Raw genomic sequence first — 24,068 nt, forward strand, 5'->3', positions numbered from 1 at the left:
ATGTGGTTGCTGGGATTTGAACTCAGGACCTCAGGAAGAGCGTCGGTGCTCTTAACCACTGAACCATCTCTCCAGCCCCCTAGCCTGCAACTCTTATACATACAACTTGAGTGGCCTTCAACTCTCAATCCTTTCTCAGCCACAGGAGCACTGAAATCACAGGTCCACACAACACTATCCAACTACTTTCCTGCCTCTAACTAAATCCTTACAATGATGCCCCCCCACCAGAAGCCCTGGATCCCTCCCCCTTTAAAGCTTGTGTGTATTCATGACCATGCATACCGCAGTCTGTATGTGGAGGCCAAAAGACAACTTTGTGGAATTGGGTTTCCTCCCTTATGCGCACACATTCCAGGATTCAAACTGAGGTCAGCAGGCTGTAGACCAATCGCTCTGGCCCTAGCTGCTCTTTATAACACACCTTACCTGGAGCCTCCGGATGACTTCTCCAGGGTAAGAAGAGTGGGTAAAAAGAAAAGCAGGCGATCTAATGATAAAGGCAGAGCTCAGTAGACACACCATGCTCTACATTTCTGACCCCTCATTTGGGGTGATAAAGTACGCACAAACCTGAGACATGAGTGATGGTTAAAAAAATTTGGGTTTTATTGTTTTTGCTAAACAATACTAAAAAAAAAAAAAGTTTTTTTCCATTTTGAAGGCAGGGCTTGAATTATTTAATTTTGATCCATTTATTTTAATTAAAAAAAAAAGGAAGGGAAAAGAGATCATGGCCAAAAAAAATAAAATAAAATAAAAAAAAAATATAGCCCCACCCTACTCCCAAAGCTCTAGCCGGTCACATGAGCATCACCCACGTCCCACTCAGTGCCTGATATTCAGGTGGTGGCACTTTGCCCCCTGAGACTACCCTGGAGGTGCAGGGGCGACAAGTACCAGTTTCGGCTCTCAGCAGGTTAGTCAAACCAGGCAAACTGGTGGGCTAAAGTCCAGAAATTCTTTCCAGGTTTTCTGCCCATTGGCTGAGCACATACAAACTGTCAGTAGCTTGTAAGATTTCAGGGGTAGGAGGGGCAGAAGAGCAGGAGGATGGCAGAAGAGAAACTAGAGGTTATTCAAGCTTGTTCCTGGGCTAGAGGCTCTGGACATACTTAAGAAAGACTGGGGTAGATGGAGTCCAGGTTTCTTAGAAGAGAAAATCAGCCCGAAGGAGGAGGAGCTGAGATGTGCCATGCAAGCGAGTTCTTCCTGCAGAGGCACGGGGGAGGGGCGGCTGACTCCCGGGTGGAGAGTGCTCAGAGTTCGTCTAGTACCATGGAGACAAAGGCAGAGGGAGTCCTGAGGTTGGGACCGAATGTGAGACAGGTACATACAGTTAAAGACCAGAAAGCCATCAGGACCCTCAAGGCCAAATCCCGTCTGCACACTGGCTCTGCAGGGCTGCAGGAGATCCTCGCTGTGAACTAAGTCAAGTTAATCGTCGGGCTCTGGGTGGTAGAAAGGACAACACATGTTTGTTTTCAGAGGGATGAGGTGGGAAGAGTGGCCATGATCTAGTAAAAAGAGACCTGCAAGAAGCAGAAAATACTTAGAGAACATTTTAATATATATTTCCATATATATATTTAAAGTTAAGAAAAATAAAACTAATTCAAGCCATGCCCTGTGCAAAAAAAGAAAAAAAAAGTTAAAGAAAAAAAAAGAAAATTCAAAGTGAGACCTCTGTCTTCTGCTCTGGCCTCGGCTTCAGAGTCACAGTCACTTGTTACTTTTATTTTGGAAGAAAAGATGTAAAAGTTTCTTTCAATCACTCAGAAGGCAAGTATGTCCACTTAGAAAATCAGAATGGCAGAAACAGACTAGGGAAGGAGAGACGCAGGTGAAGGGCAGAGTGAAAAGGAATTTGCAAAAATAAAACTAACAAGATGACTGCTCCAGAGGGCTGTGAAAGGACATGGTGGGCCGGTCTGCTAGTCAAGTAATGATTCAACGTTTAAATTATTCTCTTGCTCTTTTTTGTTGGGTGTTTGTTCAAGTCTAGGTTTTTTTTTTTGTTTTTTTTTTTTTTTTTGTTTTTTTTTTTTTTGAAACACTGACCCTAATAAGAGTCAGCAAGAAATACAGGATCCCTTCCCTCCCCCGGCCTGCCTCCGCTGAAGCCACCACCACCATCTCTGTGGCTGGATGCTGGAAGAGTCCTCCATGTTTGTGGACTCAGGATGACAGGGCAGCCTCCTTCTGTGGTTGTTGGGCTTGTGAACGCTGCAGTATCTTTTGGCTTTCCACGTCTCTAAAATGTTTTTCAACCTGCAAGAGACCAAGCAGCCAAGTCAGAAATGGAGACAGGGCGAGGTCTCCTGTACAATCTAAGCCAAGCTTCCCAGGCCTGGCAGTTTGGCTTGCTGTTATCCAATGCTCCCTGCACCCCACCCCAACTGCAAGACAGGCAAGAGAAACCTCTTGTTTCAGCCACATGTGTGGAAGCTAAGCTAAGACTGGCTTAACAGTACAGCTATAAACTAATACATAACAAAATGGGATAATTATTACCACCAAAATCCCTCCCGCCTTTATAACAATGTATTGCATTATTTTATTTTATTTTAAATTATACGTAGTTGTATATGTGCACAAGTAAGAGAGTGCAGGTATCACAGGCCTTGGGCCCACTGGAATATAGAACACAGAGTTGTGAGCTGCCTTACATAAATGTGGAGAACAGAATTCAGGTCGTCTGGAAGAGCAGCAAGTGCTCTTAACTGCTGAGCCATCTCTTCAAGCCCCTTCTTCCTATCTGACATAAATAAAGAAAAAGCTAGTGGGTAGGAAAATTAGTTCTATTATACTTCCTAAGTCCACAACAGTGTAGGCCTGAGAGGTGGCTCGGCTCTTAGGAGCGCTTGTTCTTAGAGAGGACCTGGATTCGATTCCCAGCACCCACATGGTAGCTCACAGCCAGCTATAGCTCCGATTTCATAAAATCCCAATGCCCTCTTCTGACCTCCATAGGCACCAGACATATACATGATATACAGTCTCATATGCATGGATGGATGGTATGTATTTTGCATAAACATATGCAAAACACACCTATGAAAAAAAAAAAAGCCCAAACCCAAGGAGATGTAACAGTGGCCTCTCAACCAGATTAAAAGTTGTTTTACTACAACTGTTACACTCCAAAGCCAAACCTACAGTTCTTAACCCACAGTTAAGGGCATCTACCATTACATGTGCTACAATTCTGCAGTCATGTGGTGTAAGACACGGGGCTGACTGCTCACCCTACCCCACAGCACCAAGGTTTCTATCCCACATCATCCAGGACACGGCTAGAGAGCCCGATGAGCAGGGGCATCAGGCCGCACTGCTAGGAGACAAGGAGCCTGCAGGAGCACAGGGTCCTGCCTGTTGTACAAGAGGGACCAAGCCAAGAACCCACCCTTGCTCCGCAGGTGGCTCCTTTACTTACTATTTTGCGTACATGGCTCAGTGCGCTCCCCTCTTTGCCTTTACAATTTTCCACTTGATATGGGGGTGTGATAACAACTTCTTCCATGACTACAATGTTTTTTTCTTGCCATTTACAGTCTTTAATGCTGGAAGGAGAAGAATATAGATGAGTGTGATATCCTGTGGACAGCCCATTCCTCCTGTTAGGAAGAACTTCAGGGCCAGGCATTGTGGCCCATGTCTTTAATCCCAGCCCCTGGGAGGCAGAGGCAGTTGGATCTGAATTTCAAGTGAGCCTGGTCTACAGACCAAGTTCCAGGACAGCAAGGGCTACACAGAGAAACCCTGTCTAGAAAAGGAAAGGAAAGAGAAGGAGAAGACTACCACTAGACTAGCGGGCGCGCGCGCGCACGCGCACACACACACACGCACACACACACACACACACACACACACACACACACACACACACACACACACACACACCCCTCTCCCAAGCTCTCAGCTCAATACTGAGCCAGAGAGAGGAGACAACAAACATTCTCTGGGCATCTCTGGACAGGAGAGCAGTCACTAATGCACATTATCCTAGGGAGAGCCCAGAACTGTTAGTCTGAAGCATCAGGGGCCTGGAAAATCATAAAACAGTTGGTGGCAGTCTCAGAAGCTCAAACCAAGTTACAAATGAACAACCAGACCTAAATCACTAGAACTGACTTAGTGGTCTAGAGCAGAGGCTGCCAACTGCTTTCTAGACAGTGTCAGATCATAAGTAGCTACAGAAATCTGCCAACAGATGACACATACACAAGGGGGCAGATCTGTCTTGCTGGCATAATCTGCCCACCCTTGACCTAGGGTAAAAATAGCACTTCTAGAAATAGTCATCTGTACTTTGCTCCATCCAGCCTCTACCCTTAACCGTGCAAGCTGTGCCCCACTAGCCCCACTCAATTACCAGATACACAGACACCTGCCAGACCAGGAAGATCCATCTGAGTTCACACATGGGGAATCCCAGGGCAGCTGATGCTACTAAGAGAATTCCTTCACATACCTGGGAATGCTCAGACACACCCGGCCCCAGACAGCTCTACAGCCAGCTGCCATCTGTGCATCAGACCCTGGGTGGTTAAACAGGGTAACAGAAGGCAGCCCATGGGGGGAGGAGGGGTTGAGGAGGGTGTCAAATGTTCCAGCTTTTCAGCACTTAGGGAAGCTAGTAGAGAGTCAAATGACTTCTGCTGTGACAACATGTGTTTTAGAAGGAGGTAAGAAGGTTGCCTTCTGTTCTTCCTAACTCCCTGTATTTGTCCCAGAGCAAACTAGGGAAAGTGATATAACTTCCCTTAATAAAACCACAAGCAATCTTAGAGGTAAGGATGGCAGTAATAACAATAGGAAGCTAATCCTGAGCTCTGAATCAGGGATTACTATTACCAGAGACCCACACAGGACAATGTGATTCCAAACAAGCTTTCACAAACAAAGACTGCAATGACTGATTTAGGATCACAGTATTCTGTGCAAAGGGAGCTCCAAGTGCCACCTCTCAGCCAACAACTGCCCCAGCTGCCCTCGTACACTCTCAGCAAGACAACCACCCAGAAGTCTTTCATCCGACAGACAGACAAAATCAGCTCTAGGAATAGGAACCCCTATGCTCCCCCAACTCACGTCTTGTGAATGGTCTGGAAGAGCTGCTGGCCCTCCAGGGAGACGCCAGCGCTGATTGCATAGGCCTGGCTCAGCTTCTCCTCCTTCTCCGTCCGTGCTTTGCTGGCAAGCTAGGGTGAGGGAAAGGGAAAAAAAAGATTCAGAAAAGTGTTCCCCTTCGTTCTTTCCAACTCAGAACCTCAATCTAAGGAAGCAGGTCAGCAAGGATTGGTCTAGAGTCAGCATGATTAGCGATCCAATGGAACAACCCCCAACACAGCATCTAGTTACTGTTTGCAATTCCTGGCAAGCATCCCTCACCCCTCTTTTCTATTCTTCCCGAGGGCTTCCTATGTGCCAAGCATGTACTGTGCTACTTTAGAGATTCATCCCAAAGAGATCACGAAAACACAAGACAACTTCAGTAAGAAGGAACAAGAAAACGAACATGGAGATGGGCAGTATGACAGGGTCAGGGATGATGGCTCTGGGAAGTGATGGTCAGAGAGAAACATAACCACACACTTCCACTTAAAGAAGAGAGAGTACAGGTCACCCACTACTGCACTAAGCTCAGGTTTAGAAACCACTGTGCACTTTATAACACACCAAGAGTTGAGATACAGCTCTTAGCAATCAATGCTCAGCCTGTCCAGCATGCTCATCTAATAGCCCAAGACTAAGGAACCCTAATCTACTGTCTTCTGAGCTGAGCACAGTCCTGCCCTACTCTGCTTACAGAAAAGCATTCTACCCTGTGCCTGCTGCTTCCCTACCCCCTGGTGGGTCAATCACGAATTGATCAAAGGAAATTCTAGTAAAATCTGATAGTCTGTAAGACTCCTTCTGGCTAGGGTGGGTTCCCTGTCAATCTGTTTTTTCCTACCTTACACTATTACTTGCTAGAAAAACTTTCAGTATGAGACAAAACAAATGTGTTATGCAAGGCAGTTTAAGAAAAACAGGCACAGCTTGAGGGTATGGTGGTGCACGCCTTTACTCCTAGCACTCAGGAGGCAGAGGCAGGTGTAGCTCTGTAAGTTTGAGACCAGCCTGACCTACAGAGCAAGTTCCAAGTTGGCCAGGACTAGAGAAACCATTTCAAAAAATCACAACAAACCAAACCAAAAAACAAACCACCACCAACAACAACAAAAGCAAACAGGCAAATAATACATCTGAAAAGCAAGAAAATGATGTAAAGATTTTTCAGTTCCATCAACACAGTTCATATATATAACCTCATAAAGCTGCAGCACACCAAATACAAACAGTTAATAGTAAATACTTGTGTGGTCAGAGGGGCTAGCTCGCACATGGTGTCATTTTTAGACTCTCCAGGTAAAAGCAGAAACATGACAAACCTCTCCTGTGATTTAAAGCCAGAGATCACCTGGCCTCCAGATATGAACAGATACAAATGTGACAGCAGTGTCATGATTATCTTTCAGGCTTGGCTGCTGTTCTGCCCAGCAGACTACAACTTCACAGAGCCATCAATGTACTTTGAGCAAGTCAATTCCAACTGAAGTGAGAAAGCCTGGAGCTTGGAAACAGAGTTTCTATGGAAAGAGAACTGCTGGTGTGTATTTTAAGCAACAATCAACGCCTTTTCAGGAACCAAAAAAACCCTGGTAACCAACCATGAGGGGTTTCCTTGAGTCTCGATTTCCAAACAATGTCTCAGAAAATGAAGTCTCCAAGGAAAGGAGGCTAAACCAGAGGGCAGTGGCACCTCCCAGAGCCCCTGAGGGCCACAGCTCGTTCCCTGAGCTATGCTTCACCTCCTGGACAATGGAGTCAACTACTTATAATGCAATACCTGCAATTATGCTGCAGAGCCCTCCACTTACTGCAGGTCCTGTGCCTTCAGCCAGCAGTTTACTTAACTGAAGTGTTAGACCTGCCAACCTGAATCTGCCCACACACCCCCACTGTGTATTATTCCCACTGAAAACAAAGTAACTTCTACAAACCAGAGTTTTCTTCTGAGGCCACCTTATAGGCTCAGTGCGTACAAGTACTTGCTGCAACTCCACTGACCTGAGTTCAATAATCAGAACTCATAGGGTGGAAGGAGAACCAACTCCCACAAACTCTCCTGTCCTGACTTTCACATGCATGCATGTGTGTAACCCCCCCCACACCATATAGATTAAAATATATATTAAATAGCTCCTAGTCATGTGGTTTAATGAATACCAGGACATTCACAGAGCCCTTTGCATACTGTGATATGAAGGGGAAAAGGAAGGCTCACAAGAAAATCCAAGCACTATGTACTTCATACTGTCTGCTAGCTGAGCTGTCTTTTCTTATGATCCAAGAAAGCACAGGTGCTGTGGGGACTCCAGAGGGATTCTTACTGCAAGCATTTAGCACACTGAGACAGCTGACAAGAGAAGCAGAGTCCAGGGAGAAACCTGCTGCTGTGACCTACTGACTCACTGTGCAGCTTCTCTTCCCCCTCTGTATTTGGGTCTTGTAAGCAGCTGCCCTTGCACAGGTTAGGCAATAATGCAGCGGCCATCTGAAATGGCTGGTGCTGCCTGCAAGCCTGGTAGGGAGAAGGGGCAGACCAGAGTAGCTAAAAAACCCTCACTTCTGGATCTTTCAGATGGGAGGCATGATCATAGGACTCTCCTCTCCTCCTTTAATGTAACCGACTTTATGTGTCTGGGTGTCTTGCACGCATGTGTATGTTGTGCCCAAGAATCATGCCTAGTACTCAGAGGCCAGAAGAGGTCAGATCATTTGAGACTGAAGTTAGAGACAGGTGTGAGCTGCCATGTAGGTGCTAGGAATTGAACCTGGGTCCTCTGGAAGAACAGCCAATGTTTTTAACAGCTTAGCCATCTTTTCTCCAGCACCCCTGGATGCCCTTTTGATGCAGGGTTTCAGTACATGTAGTTCAGGATGGCCTAGAACTTGCAATACTTCGGCTTGCTTCTGCTTCCAAGTGTTGGGATTACAGACTTGTGTTACTTCAGCTGCTGGGAAATCCTCACTCTTAGCTAGCGATAAACAAGCTCTCAAAAGATATCTTCTAAATATCAATACCCCATGCCTCAGCTTCCTAGCTGAAAGCTCAACCTGAAAGTTCCAGTAAAGCACTGCTCTGAGCCAGGTACAGCACCTGCACCTGTAGACCCACCACCCAGCTTCTTGGAAGGAAGGCTTAAGTGTTATCACCTGAGCCCAGGCTGGGGGCGGGCGGATGGAAAGGAAGGGATAGATACCTCCTTAAAATCTCGGGACAGCTGGAAACTAAAAAAATACAGTACTCCATGGGAAGCTGTGTCCTAGAATAATGCTCAAAGGGGCACAGTAGAGCCAAAAATGCAGACTCAAGCTCCTAGCCCCACAGCAAGTGTTCTTGACCACTAGACTCTATTTTCCAGTTTCACTAACAAGAGTTAGCTCTAGGGCTAATGAGACAGACGGCTGGATGGGTAAAAGTACTTGTCACCAAGCCTGATGATCTGTGTGGAAGGGAGAGACTCCCTTATGTTGTCCTCCAACTACCAAATAAGTACTGTGGTACGTGGATGCCCCAATACATTGATACAAATACGTAAACATACTTAAAATTATTTTTAACAAGAAAAGTAAAATCTAGCCTAATTTTAAAACAGAAAAAGGAAAACAAAGAAAAAAGTAAAATCTAACCAGGCTTGCAATCCCAGCACTTGGAAGGCTAAAGCTGGAGTGCTCGGCATTCCAGGCCAGCTTGGCTACAGAGTAAAATCCAGTCTCAAAACCAAACCAAACAAGAGAGTCACGTCTAAGGCTGACTAGAGTTACAATCTGTAGGACTAACACGGTGGGAACAGAAAACCAAATCCTTTCACCTCCACAAAGAGCATTCACACACCCTGAAAATAAATTCTTAAAATGCATTTTTTTAAAAAAAATTAAGTCTAAATTACTGTTGAAAATGGCTATAAATTTGAATACATAAGCTATCTGGGCTCCAGCAAGATGGCTGAGAAAGTAACAGTGCTTGCTCTAAAAGCTGATCCCTGGAACCCCTGAGGGAAGGGAATGTCCCCAAAGCTGTGCTCTGATCTTTGCGCCTAATAATATGCAAGCATCATGCTCACAGTAGTAATAAAATACTCTGAGACAGGGAACTTGAGTGCAATGGCCTGGTTTAATTAATGGATTCTAGAAAAGGACAGTACCATCAATAGTTCCAAACCATAGCCATACCAGAGAGATGTCTTGGTTAAAATCGGAGGTTAAAACCCTTGGTTAAAACCACAGGAATGGGGGTTGGGGATTTGGCTCAGTGGTAGAGCGCTTGCCTAGGAAGCGCAAGGTCCTGGGTTCGGTCCCCAGCCCCCCCCCCAAAAAAAACCCACAGGAATGTAGGGAACAAAGGCACACACTCATGTTCAAGCACGTGTATGTTAACAGGGATGGGAAGGAGCTAGAAGAGGTTGGAGTGAGGGTAATAGAACAGTAATAGTACTGTATGCATAAATGAAGATGTCAAAGAACAAATTTAATCAGTAAAACAGAGACCAAGAGGATGCCAATAAAAGCCCTTATAAACATAACAGTCAACTTAAGGGGGGGGGGCGGAGTATGTTGTAAGAGACAGCTGCCTGAGGGGGCCGGAGAGATGGCTCAGTGGTTAAGAGACAGCTGCCTGCCCAGCCCCTCTATTTTGCAATCCAGGATTGGCATGACTTCAAACAGGACCGTGTTGAAAACACGGAGGAAAACTGCTAATACTTACCTCTGCTCAGCCTGTTCCCTTTGCAGCGTACTCAATAACCTGTTTTCTTTTTTGTTTTTTTTTTCTTTTTTTCGGAGCTGGGGACCGAACCCAGGGCCTTGCGCTTGCTAGGCAAGCGCTCTACCACTGAGCCAAATCCCCAACCCCAACCTGTTTTCTTTTAAATAAGCAAAATGTATATAATCTCCTACAGCATTTCAAAGAGCACAAATTCTTCACTAGAAAGTCATTTCTTTCAGCTGATAAAAATAGGTACATCCCCCACCACACACACACAGCCACCATTTCTTGAGGCACTAAGACTAAAAAGGTAAATCCAAGGAAGCCTCCTGCACTTAACACTAAGATACATTAATGCCTCACTGTAATGAAAAACACTACAAATTCAACTTGCTAGTGTAAAAAGTCCATATACTGCTATTACATCATGGAACCAGAGCCCAGTCAATATATACAACAGGCAAAACCTTATCTTTAATTGGTTTAAAACACAAACACGTGTCAACAAAGCCACAGGTTCTGTCAACATCATTGGCAGCTACAGAATCTACTTCAGCTACTACTGACAATGATTTCCCAGTCTTAAGGTTCTGAAACCAATGTTTTTTTGTTGTCAAACTTACCCTGTCTCTGTCAGAGAGAAACCCAAGTGGAAATGCAAGCTGAAATTAACCTCAACAACTTCTCTCAGACAACAGATGCTCAAACAGAGCTATCTCACAATAGAGCCAATTAAAGCTCTGTGAGGAAGTTGAGCTAGCCCCAGGTGAGCTACAGCCTCACTCGAAGATATTAGATATTGTTTTAACATTATGGGCACAGAGAAGGCAGTTTACAGGTTGTTTAAAACAAAAAAACAATATAATCCAATCCTTCCTATAGCCAATGAGCTCATTGCTTCTTCCCCCTTTTCATATAAATTTCATTATATGTTTGAGATATACAATATTATAAAAAAATATAGATAGTAAAAAAGGATCACTATTAGTGGCTAAGTTCCTATGTCCAAACCAGATTTGGTATTGCACAGCTATCTTGGCCCTTAGAAGGTGGAAGCAGCCTAAGCCAGCCTGGGCTATCCAGCAAAGTCATCTCAAAACACTAACCACCATGCAGTCATCACTCTATTACAAACCCATCTTGTATTTGCTAAAAGAACTGCTAAAGAATGGCTAAGCATGTTGATTCAAGCCTATACAATCCCAGTACTCAGGAGAGACAGGAGGACCAAGAGTTCAAGGCCAGTGTTGGCTCCAAAGAGGTGTGTGCGGGTGTGGCACACAACTGCCTATGCTGACCTTGAACTTTAAGTCTTCCTGCCTTAACCTCCAGAGTAGCTGGAATCACAGATGTACATCAATGCAGGACGTCAATAAAATTTTGTTCCTATTATTGTTCACTAATATATCCTCTAAAAATCCCAAAATACTGTACAGTAAACAGAAGATGACCAAAAATATCTGAGTTAAAAAACAAACTAGGCTAGGGAGGTGTCTCAGCTCCTAAAGGCATTTAGTGGCAAACCTGCCTCTCTCTATATATAAATAAATAAATAAATAAAGAAAGAAAGAAAGAAAGAAAGAAAGAAAGAAAGAAAGAAAGAAAGAAAGAGTGAGTTCTGTCTCTGGGTCCCACGTGGTAGGAGAGAACTGACTCCCTAAGTTGTCCACACGCATGCAAGCCAGCACTGTGGAATTCACAGTAAATAATGTAACCACAAAAGCAGCCCAGTGAGGTGACTTAAACATGTAATCTCAGTGACCCCAAGAAGGATGTCGAAGAATCTTCAGTTCAAGGCCAGTCTCAGCTACATAGTGGAACATCTCAATAACATACACCACCAGCAAGTCAGGAAACTGGCAACATACTTCAGCAAGTAAAGGCAATCACCACCAAACCTGATGTCCTGGTTTCCAGGGCTCCATGGTGGAAATGAGAGCAGAACCTGTTTATCGAAGTTGTCATCCGATCTTCACACTGACATAGCTTGTTGTACCCACAGAAATGTGCACAAAATGAAAGTAAACAAGGATATGACGCACACTGTAAGAATACACTGGCTCCTGTCAAAGGAAACGGTGCTGGGCTGCAGACAGCTCAGCAGTATAGCATTCGCCTGTGTGAAGCCCCACATCTCCTCCAGCATCACAAAAGTGTTTTATGCTTTTTCCCAAGGCTTTTAACCATTTCACCCCTAATGCTTCTAATTTAGCTCAGTGACAGAAAAGATAAGCTGAGCAATGCCATTTATTCTCCAAGGTCACATATGGGAAGCCTTCACTCAGGCTTGGTATGCCAAGGGTCGATGGACCACAACAGGGGCCAAATTCAGGCAACGACCTGCATGAGATAAATTTTACTGGAGCACAATCATAGTTTTTTGGCTACATCTAGTCTATGAAGGCAACACTGACTAGTTTTGTCTATTACAGGATGGTTCACAAAGCCTAAAAGAGTGACTGCCTGACCCTCTATAGGAATCTAATTGTTGCCTCCTTTCCTATGCTGTTATAACCACAGATCTGTACCTACAAGGGACAGTGCACTTAGCATGCACAAAGGTCTGGATCCAATTCCAAGAATACCTCTCGAAAATGCTACCATCCCTTAATACTCCCAACAAATTTGAGATTCCTTGGGGAAAGATAAGTGTCTTATTCATCCTGACATTTCCCAGTAACTAGAAAGGAAGGAGAAGATGAGAGAAGGTGGACAGAACCAATCATTGAGCTAACAATTCCCAGCAGCTAAATGACATGGTCACAAGTCCTTCCAGAGAATGGTGCACACATCTGATCCCAGCACTAGGTGACTGAGGAAGCAAGACAACAAGTTGGAGGATGGCTTGGGCTTTATAAGAGACTCTTGTTCCACATTCTACCACAGGATCCTTCACTGTTTATCTCCAGGACAATGGCCAGCATTTCCCTAAGCCAGCCTAGAGCTTCCAGTGTTAGTTGTTCTTAGCCAGAAAACTAAGCCAACTGACCTTCCTCTTTTTTTTTTTTTTTCCTTTTTTTCCGGAGCTGGGGACCGAACCCAGGGCCTACCACTGAGCTAAATCCCCAACCCTGACCTTCCTCTTAACACTGAAAGTCACACCTCCACTGGACCCACCACTTATGGATATACGTTCAACTCTCACCTCTGGGTCAAAGAGGTGATACAAAATGTTATGGCCCAACTCTGTCAATTACATTGGCTCACAATTTGTCTTTTCCTACAGGCAGTGGTTCTCCATCACACACACAACACTGAGACAGTACCTTGGTAATTAGTGGCCTGAGGGCCCTGGAGTCAGCTGTCTGATTTGTACTGTGGGCGGAGCTGAGTCACAAGCTTTGTGCCTGGATGGCTTTTTTTTTTTAAAGGTGTGTGTGTGTGTATGAATACACTGTCACTCTCTTCATAGCTTTTTGGCTATATCTAATCTCTGAAGGCAACACTGACTAGTTTTGTCTATTACAGGATGCTTCACAAAGCCTAAAAGAGTGACTGCCTAACCCTCTATAGGAATCCAATTGTTGCCTCCTTTCCTATGCTGTTATAACCACAGATCTGTACCTACAAGGGACAGTGCCCAAAGGAGGGCATCAGATTGCTCAGCTTGCATTGCAGATGGCTGTGAGCCACCATGTGGTTGGTGGGAATTGAACTCAGAACCTCTGGAAGATCAGTCACTGCTCTTAACCACCAAGCTGTGATGGCTCTTCTACCAGAGATCTGTCAGGTTGACCCTCAAGTCTCAATGATAGGGAAACTGATCCTCAAAGAACCAGTCCAAACCAGTCCTTCTTAAATAACAGCCAATCACTACCAGTCTGACACTATTCACTGAACATAACCCTTGCATTCAGCACAGAGGAGCTCTTCCTCTCCACTTCCCCAACTGCATCTTAAGACACATCCATGACAGTGTCTGCCCAGAACCTGGTACCTATCCCTATTGGCAGACTAAATACTCTAAGAGAAGATTATGGCCTCTAGGAGCCAGAAAAGTTACAGCCAACAGAAAACTTTTCCTTGGTCAGGGGAAAGCATGTTCTAGGCATATATGAAGACCCTAGTTTAATACCCAGCAATCAAAGCAGGGAAAACAATTTATTGCTCAAAACCAGTGGCTTTTTTTTTTCATCCTTCATTTATATACCTTCCCCCATGTACCAAATACACACACCAACGAGATGAGGGTGAGGGCTTGCATAGTATATGTAAGGCCGTGGATTTGATCCCTAATACGGTGGAATAAAAATATATGCTCATAACTGGAGGGTGATCAGGGATACTTCTGACCCTACTTGGTACCAACACCATCCTTTAATACATCACTGTCAAGATGTAGTGGGGGTGGGGGTGACATAGTGATTAAAAGCACTGGCTGTGCTTCCAGAGGAGCCCAGTCCAATTCCTAGCACCTAGATGACAACTCACTACTGTGACTCCGGTTCCAGAGCTTCTGACACCTCACACAGACACACATGCAGACAAAACACCAATGAATGTAAAATCAAAATAAATCTTATATTTAAAAAAAAGATACAATAAAGGGAACTGCTTGCTAATGGGTTAGGCTCACAAATAGACCATAATCTAGTAACTATCAACTACCCAGTAATGTACTCAAACTTGGAAGTTTAACCATCAATCACCAGAAAATTATAAGGTTATGTTAATTCTTAGCTGTGTAGCTAGTAAACTTCAAATGACAATTAAGACAGTATGCCCCTCACTGTGATACCACACTTAAAGAGTAAAAACAGTTTCCTTTTTTAAAAAGAAATCTCGGCAGAGCGGAGGCAGGTGGATCTGAGTTTGATACCAGACTGGTGCGCAAAGCAAGTCTACAGGGCTAGAAAGAAAAACTGTCTCAAAAAACCCCAAACCAAACCAAAAAAGAAAACCAACCAACAACTGGACTTCTGCATTCTCAGCTTCGTCACCGGCACTGACCCCTCTCAAGTCCATGTGTATTCCTTCACCATCACTGCCGAGGACAAGGCCAGGCTGCATGGCTCGGGTTCTATTTAGCCCCTGATTACTAGTCATGGAAAATAGATCCCAATAGATCTGAAAAAGGTGACAAACCAGTCAAGGGCTTGGGAAGAGAGGTAAATCCTTAACTTTTCTATCACCCATGGATTTCCATTTTCCCTCTAACACACCAAGATGATAAGAGATTTGTATCACATCTAAGGCACATTTTCCAGACATGTTCAGTCTGCAGCCCACGGGCTATATGTCTTCCAGGACAGCTATGAATTGGGCCCAACACATATGGAGTTGATGTCATATCCCAATGTCAAAAGGTTGGACACCTGACAAAATGTGTGTTGACAGATGTTTGATGAGTTATGCCAAGTGATAACATTGTCCTAGAAATTCCTGTTAGTTCTAGTTACCAAAGAAAAATGTCTCCATCATTCATACACTACTTGTAGTAGCCAGTACAAACTTGATACTCTTTAACCTTGGACCAGCAAACACCCTGTCTAGCTGAAGGACAATAAAATCACTGCTCTGTCTTCCCTTTGCTACACCATTCCCTTTCCTTGGTCCCAAAAATCAATCCAAGGAATAACTGATTTAGGAGACCAAAACCTGGTACTGTGATGCATACCTGTGAGTTCTTCACTCAAGAGGCTGAGGCAGATCGTCTTAGGCTAGCAGGAAACGGTACCAAGGGTGGAGGGTGAGGAGACTAGGAATGTAAGCATGCTCAAAGCTCTAGATTTGATTCTCCAGGACTCCTAAATCAGGCATCTTGGTACATACCTGAAATCCTAGCACTTGGAAGGTAGACCAGAGCAAGAGGATCAGAAGTTTTAGAGTCTTCCTCAACCATATAGTGAGTTGGAGACCAGTCTGGATCTACATAAGACCCTGACTCAGAGGGGGCGGGGGGGGGGAACTACAGTGCAAATGATGATTGGCTTGTACATGTTCTTGTTCTTTTCCTTGAAAGGCTCTATCAGGAAACGTGAACACTGTAACAGGGTGCGTCACCATAGGGAAGATAAAATTATTCAAGGAGGACTCACTCAGCTACTCAGCACTTGCTTGGCACTCTCTGGGCCCTAAATTCAAACTCCATCCAATCCTCTGGTCCCCAAAGACATTCGAGCTTCTCCTTTCTACAGTTCCACTGTCACCTCAAAGCTTCCTCTTCCACACTACTGCTAGGGTTAGACATAAGACTTCTTTGTCTAGGGACCTGCTAATCTAAAGCAAACTGGCTCATTTCCAGAAGTCACTAGTTTATACATTCTCTGGGTGAGCTATTATTGTTTCCTTTAAAAGTTCACCTCTTCCATTTCCTGCTATCTGGTTTGTATCAACAGGCTTACTTAGGCAGAGAGCACTTACTACGTCAGGAAGATGAACCAGCATACATGTATCTCCTACTGAAGTTGTTAAATGCAAAATAGCACTTGGTCCCCAGACTACAAATCTCTTGTCACCCTATACTGTACACCAACTTTCTTCCAGGCATTTCAGAGAATATTACCTCCCTCCCACATGCTTAAACAACCCTTTAACACTGGGAAACTCTAAGCCTGTGTTCTTTTTTCTTTTTTCTTTTTTTCTTTTTTTCGGAGCTGGGGACCGAACCCAGGGCCTTGTGCTTGCTAGGCAAGTGCTCTACCACTGAGCTAAACCCCCAACCCCTAAGCCTGTGTTCTTAATAACGAGACAAGCTGGGCAGTGGTGGCACACACGTCTTTAATCCCAGCAAACGGGAGGAAGAGGCAAGAGGATCTGAATTCAAGGCTAGACTGATATCCAAAGTGAGCTTAGGACATCCAGGGCTATAAGAGAGAAACCCTTGTCCCAAAAAACCAAGAGAGAAAAAGGACAAATTTGGGGAAGGGGCAATAGTGGGGATCAAAACTAGTGCACTGGCAGGTATGGTGGGTGGTAGACACTCAGCACTTGGTGGCAGAGATAGGAGGATTTCTACAAACTCAAGGCCAGCTTGATCTACTTAGCAAGCTCCAGAAAAGCCAGACAATATAGTGAGACCCTGTTTTAAAAATAAGCAAGGGCTGGAGAGATGGCTCAGCAGTTAAGAGCACCCGACTGCTCTTCCAGAGGTCATGAGTTCAATTCCCAGCAACCACATGGTGGCTCACAACCATCTGTAAAGAGATCTGATGCCCTCTTCTGGTGTATCTGAAGACAGCTACAGTGTACTTATATATAATAAATAAATAAATTAAAAAAAAAAATAAGCAAATGCAGTGCCCTGTGCATGGTTGGTAAACACTCTACCATGGAGCTCCATGCTCAGTCTAAGAGCTTTTCATGTCACTCAAGCCATGTGTAATAGCCACTCTGATTATTTCCAGTAAGAGCTCAGCAGGCAGTCCATCTGAATCAGTCTCCAAGGAGGAATGGTAAAGTATCCTGAAAGGTCCGTTTGAAAGGAAAGTAGACAGCTTATCCATAAACACCTCTACAAACAAAAAATGAAATTAATCCTGAGACAACCAAACCCCTTAGCCTAACTTTTGGTTCCTGACTTCTCAGAAAATCTTTTTCAGAATAAGCAAATGAGCTGCACAGGAACAATAAACATAGAGTTCTGCTGTTCCTCAAATTAGTGCTTCTCACTGCTTTTTTTTAAAATAAAAGTGGGTAATCAACCAGCTTATAACAATGTTAGTAAATAATTAAGACTAACCAGCATGCCTACAATCTCAGCACTTTGGCTCAGAAGTTCAAGGTCATCCTGAGTTAGTTTGAGGCCAGCTTGGGATCCATGAAAACTTGCTTCAAAAAATCAAAATAAAATAAAAACAAGCCAACACTAAAAGCAAAGGTAGGGAGTTGGAGAGATGGCTCAGTGGTTAAGAGCACTGACTGCTCTTCCTGAGTTCAATTCCGGGCAACCACATGGCTTACAACCATCTGTAATGAGATCTGATGCCCTCTTCTGGTGTGTCTGAGGACAGCTACAGTGTACTTATATATAATAAATAAATCTTAAAACAAAACAAAGGTAATCCACAAACTAACCTAAGCAAGAGCTGCTCTGATTTGAGAATTCAAAAGAATTCTACTGCAATGGCACGTGTGTTTACGTGCTGCAACACTTGCTTCTTGGCACCCACATAGCAGCACACACACACACCATCCAACCATTCTACAAAGTGGTGCTTGGACACAGGACATGAATCTCTCTGGGTTTCTCAGTATCCTTTGAGAAAATCATCCTCCTTCTGATAATCATTGCTACTGAGTAAGGTCCAGGGGAGAGACTTTTCGTACAGAGGATAACGACCTACAGTTCTACACCCTGGGAATAAATCACTTCATTCGAATCTCTTAAAATTTCATGAACTGTAACAGAGGCCACCCAAAGAGCTCCAATATCTTAGTAGGAGACACCTGATTAAGCCAGGGCTTTAAACATCTATAAGCTTCAAAATCTGGGACAGACAGACTATAAGTACCCTTGAGATGAAACCTAAGACCCTTCCATCTATCCTTAGCTGTAACTTAAAAAAAAAAAAAAAGAAAGAAAGGAAGGAAGGAAGGAAGGGAGGAAGGGAGGGAGGGAGGGAAGTAAAGAACACCATGTGGCACTTCCCTGGAATCTAACAAGGGAACTCAAGATCTCTTGTAACTCCATTCCCTGGCCTCTATCTGCTGCTGCAGCTCCCTAAGTGTTTCCTTGCTTTGCTCAACTATAGCAAACACCACACTCCCTAGAGAGGCAAGAGAACATACATTATTACAAGACTCCTCTACAGGGTAAAACTTCATGCCAAGCTAATCCCAGACAGCTGCTACTAAACTCCAGGCCTAACACACATCCAACAAGTTGCCCATTAAACACCTACTCTGCAATATACTCAAAAGTGAACCAAAAAGTGCTTTTAATGCTAGAGTGCTTGCCTAACATACACAAGGCACCACTACTAAAATAAAAAACCAGCAGTATTGTATAAAACAAAATATGTGAACCTAACAAGTATGCTATGGATTAAGTTTGACAAGACATACAGGACAAACTCAGGCAAGGCTGGATAAGGGGATATCACTACTGATCAACATTTTGTTTGACTATTGAACTGAAGAGTCAAAGATGTGACTTGGAGTTCCCATAAATCAACTTGGACATGCAAGATTAAAAAGATTAAAATATCCCAAATATTTGATACAAAATTTCTCCATGCAGCCTTGGCTGCCCTGAATCTTACTGTATAAACCAAACTGACCTTGAACTCAAAAAGAGATCTACCTGACTGCCTCCTGAATGCTGGGACTAAAGGTATGAGCCACCACATCTAGGCTATGGCTTTCAAAGGATTTATGTCATGAATCTCCTAACCTATGAAACACTCTGAATTTTCACCCATTATATATAAATATCAACATCAAACAACTCTAGGTCAACAGGCAACACCCCTTACTAACCCCACCACCACCAAAAATTAATACTGAGTCTAGGTTTTAAAAGGGGTTGAAGGGGAAAGACACCTGGGAGGTGAATCAGTTGAAGTGCTTGCCACACAAACAGGAGGCCAAGATTTCGACTCCTAGGACCCATGTTAAAAAAGGCTGGGTGTAGGGGTTGGGGATTTAGCTCAGCGGTAGAGCGTTCGCCTAGCAAACGCAAGGCCCTGGGTTCGGTCCCCAGCTCCGAAAAAAAGAAAAAAGGAAAAAAAAAAAAAAGGTGTATACCACCACGACAGGTTCAAAGGTATTTAAGGTGCAACAAATATATTCAGAAACAAAGGGAGGGAAAGCTACACAAATATACTTGAGAATAGATACTAAACCAGTTATAACGACCCTCAGGTGTAGTCAGGGAGATCTGAGTTCAAAGTAATTATTATAAAGTTTACATAACAAAGTTCAAGGCCAGCCTAGGCTACTTAAGACCCTGTATCATGAAAACCGAAGGCTGGGAATAAGTTGGCAAAGTGCTTCCCTGGCACGCAGGATAAGGACCTGTGTTCGATCCTATCATCACAGAAACTGCATACATGCCTGTAATCCCAGCACTTGGATGGCAGAGTCAGGAAAATCTGAAGTTCAAGGTTACATAAAATACACAAGAATCTGTCTCAAAAAGGAAGAAGAGAGAGTAGTCCCCACCCCAAGAAATGAAACAGAACACCAGGGTCGTAAGTAGGTTTAAAAAAAAAAAAAGCACAGAACAATGCATACATCCTCAAAAGCTGGAGAGCATCCCTCCTTCCCAACATTTCAGACATCGAGAATGTCCTTGAGTTCTTACCTTACTAACATTGAGTGAAGCTAGGGGAGGAGGGGTTTCTGTTCGATCGTTAATTATTTCCACTTCTGAAACATACTGTAAGTTTATAAGCAAGATGTCTGCATGGTTGGGCTTTCCACTGGAAGAGGGACATTCTGGTGAGAAAATAAAGTTAAGGAAAATAGGACAAAGGCACACTGCACAAGTAGTATACACAACGATCCAGGCAGGAGGCCGGTGGTGTCCTGCACCTTTAATCCCAGCACTTGGGGGAGGCACAGGCAATCAGATGTCTGTGAGTTTGAGGCCAGCTGAACCACTGAGGGAGTTAAAGGACAACCAGGGCTACACAGAGAAACTCTATCTCCAAAAACTACATACATACACACACACACACACACACACACACACACACACACACACACACACACACATACACACACACACACATACACACACACACACCAACATACACACAAAGAAGAAAACTATACCAGTGTATAGGAAAGGCATCCCCGAGCGAGCCTCATAGGAATCTTAGCTCTCAATAAACCCCCATCAACTTGCTCCTGCTCAAAGCAAAGGATCTCAAAATTTTTAAAGCCATATACAGCCAGAAATTGAAACCTTCAAAAGGGTTCCTGTCACTTTCTAAATGGGTTTTAGGGGAAGAAATACAGTCTTGATGTCAGATGCACTGCTTGTCTTAAACTTAGGAACTATAAAGAGGCACCAGTGTTTTGAAGTTTGGGGTCATACTAGAATCTCCCTAAATCTAGACAGTGCTTCTCACTTATTCAGATTTCATGCTTTTCCTTTCTTTCTTTCCAATTTCTTTTTCACACTTGAAATTTCCCATTTTTCAGAGGCAAAAAGTACACCATTGGGAAGGAAACTACCTAAAATGAGACCTTATTCATTCATCCACCCATTCATTCATTTTCCAACCATTTACTAAGACCCTGCTGTATGTCAAATAAAAAGAGTGAGTCTTCCTTTTAAGATTCTTCCAGGGCTGGAGAGTTGGCTCAGCGGTTAAGAGAACTGACTGCTCTTCCAGAAGTCATGAGTTCAAATCCCAGCAACCACATGGTGGCTCACAACCATCTGTAACGAGATCCGATGCCCTCTTCTGGTGTGTCTGAAGACAGTGACAATGTACTCGTCATATATAAGATGAATAAATAAAATGTTTCAAAAAGGGGTTGGGGATTTAGCTCAGCGGTAGAGCGCTTGCCTAGCGAGCGCAAGGCCCTGGGTTCGGTCCCCAGCTCTAAAAAAAAAAAAAAAAAAAAGTTTCAAAAAAAAAAAAAAAAGACTCTTCCAACTAAGTCACCAAAGGAAGAGCCTTTAGGCCAAGTATGATCTCTTGTTTTTAAAATAACACATACAAAAAGAAATTGTTCTTATTGTATGGCATTCACCAAGAGATCTTTCTGAGCTGGAAACCAACAACTCACAATAAGAAACTCCGACAGAGGCTACCTTCTAAAAATAATTCGAGTAAACCCACCTGTAGCTCAAATAAAGGGGGAGGCAGAGGTTCATTTATTCCAACCAGGAAGTGTTTTGTTTTCCAACAGTGAGTTGGTGGAGTAATTCAGCAATCATTCCCACCCCAAAGGAACAGGGCCACCTCTTCCATGCAGTTTAACACTGGTACTTTCAAGGAGAAGGACGTTATTACGGAATGTGTTGAACTGAACAGAAGCCCACACACTATCATATATAAGCCCCTGCAAAACGTGGCAAGTCCTCTTTAGACCAGGCTTCCAACACCCCCTAAGCAGCGATTTTCAAATGACTGAGAACCTTAAAGTCAGCACAGTGACACCAAGCATACATGACTCCAGCAAAATTAGCCACCAGTTCAAATACAAACTCTGTCCTGCACTTCCCATCCCCAAACTGGCAAGGCCCATTAGACCACCATCCCACCACCGCCCTTTCTTGAATCAAATCTCATCAGCAATCTATACCCTTACCCTACTAGCAGTTCCTGACCCTACACACCCCTCCCCATAGCATGTTACCGCTCCCCACTCCATCCGGGCTCCAATCTCCAGCCCTCTCCTTACCACTATCCCCCTCCCTTAATCACGGAGTCCCCTTAACACATCGTCCCCTCCCGAAAAGCCAGGCGCGTGTCAAGCCCTGCTCCACCTACCAACCCTCAGTCGGGGCCTAGCTCCCACAAGGGGTGGGAGACAAGGGTCCCCAAAATGGACCGAAAGGCCCGCGGGAGGGGGAGGGGAGTTCAGAGCCGTGCGCATGCGCCCGGGGCACCGCGGTAGCCGGTCGCCCCTAGGCCGGGAGAGGGCCCTAGCTGCCGCCGCCGTCCCCCGCCCCCCCACCACCGCACCTACACGCCGGCCCGGCCTCGGGGTCCACGCAGAGAAGGATACTTAGAGCCAGCATTTTGGACTGGTAGTCGAAGGCTACCACCTCGCCCTGCAGCCGCTGCTCCTGGCACGTCCGGCACGACACCTGGCTCCCAACGCTGAAGTACTCGCCCGGAGGAGCCGCCATCTTGGGAGAGCAGCCGCGGCCGGCGGCGGCGGCGGCAGCAGCGGGCGAAAGCCGGGCCCCCAGCAAGCGCCGCGACGCGACGCACGAGGCGTACTGACGTCACGCGCAGGGGCGTGGTCTGGCGCTGGGTGGGGCGGGAGCCTAGGTGAAGAGGAAATAAAGGGGAATCTAGAGTACAGTAAAAATGTGCGGCCGCTGGTCTGCTTGGCTAAGTACTTGCACGGCTCTTTTGGAAGCTAAGGAAATAAATGCATGTAAAGAAGAAATGGACGAAATGGAGAAAGAGAAAGCACCTGGAGTCTCGCTTAAGCCCACACCTTACGCAAAAACGTTTAATGAATGAACTCTATAAAATATTATCCTCATTTGCATACGAACAACCAGAAGCTCACAGGACTTAGCAGGACTCACTCAAAATGATTATAACCAATTATAAAGTACTCGTACAAAAAGCTTTAGCTGTAAGGTTAGGCAAACTAGAACCTGAGGCTGTTTACCAAATAATATAACCTTAAGCAAATTATCAAACTTATGTTTCTTCAGTGGGATGTAAATACCACTTATTCAACATCTGGCAGCCCCTCAAGGAAGGAATCAATATCCTCATTTTACAGCTAAAGAAAACTCTTAAAATTGTCAGGATCTGGGGCTGGGGATTTAGCTCAGTGGTAGAGCACTTGCCTAGGAAGCACAAGGCCCTGGGTTCGGTCCCCAGCTCCGAAAAAAAGACCAAAAAAAAAAAAAAAATTGTCAGGATCTCACAACTGGCAAAGCCACGGTTTTGAGTCTAACAAAGGTGCTATTTACTGACCTATATCAGATAATAACATTTGCCTCCTAAGGCAGTAAGGAGGCTTAAATGAGATAATGCCTACATGCATGACCTAGAGTATCTAAATAAATAATAGTAACCCTGTGATCAGAAAGCCAAGTAAAAGTAAGAACAGCTCTGGGATGTAGCTCAGCTATAGAGTTCATATCCTCAAGGCCTGGGTTCAAGTCTCAGCACCAGGAGAAACATACATACATACATACATACATACAAACATACGAGAGAAGGGATGTCAAGAGCAGGGAATACTAATGATGACTAAGTCCCCCTCCCAATAATATCCATTTGATATTACAATATTTACTAACCTCATGGGGGGAACTGTGCAGATGCACTTTTAAACCCAGCACCAGCTGCCACCCTTTACCTGCCCCCTCCCACAATATAAAAATCAGAGAAACAGATTGACCTTTCTCTAGTTTAGAGAGAGGCAAAGGGCCAGCTCTGGCACTAAGTGAGCCTGAACAAAGTTCAAAAGTGTTTCCTTGTGCTCCAGCAGGCAAAAGCTTCCTTGTGTTGGAAGCGTTGGTACAACCATTATAATAGGAATAAACATTCTTCTCCATGCTTTTGTCTTTCTCGACGAATGCTGTGTCCTTCTGGACCCCATAACAAATCATATATATCTAATTGCACTCCTCCAGGGGAGAAGGAGGAAGTGCTGG

The 24,068-nt window shown here is 44.4% G+C and overlaps 1 protein-coding gene across 1 annotated transcript; it reads right to left on the minus strand.

The window, feature by feature from the left end:
* Positions 1-584: 584 nt before the first annotated feature.
* On the minus strand, positions 585-22,623 carry Lsm12 (LSM12 homolog). Its single transcript, NM_001105843.1, is given in 5 exon segments — positions 585-2,271; positions 3,437-3,563; positions 5,095-5,204; positions 20,064-20,197; positions 22,448-22,623. Coding segments are annotated over 5 exon segments (588 nt in total). The 5' UTR covers positions 22,572-22,623; the 3' UTR covers positions 585-2,178.
* Between the last annotated feature and the right edge of the window lie 1,445 nt (positions 22,624-24,068).

Source organism: Rattus norvegicus, chromosome 10 (genome assembly GCF_036323735.1).
Source record: "Rattus norvegicus strain BN/NHsdMcwi chromosome 10, GRCr8, whole genome shotgun sequence".
Lineage (NCBI taxonomy): Eukaryota > Metazoa > Chordata > Mammalia > Rodentia > Muridae > Rattus > Rattus norvegicus.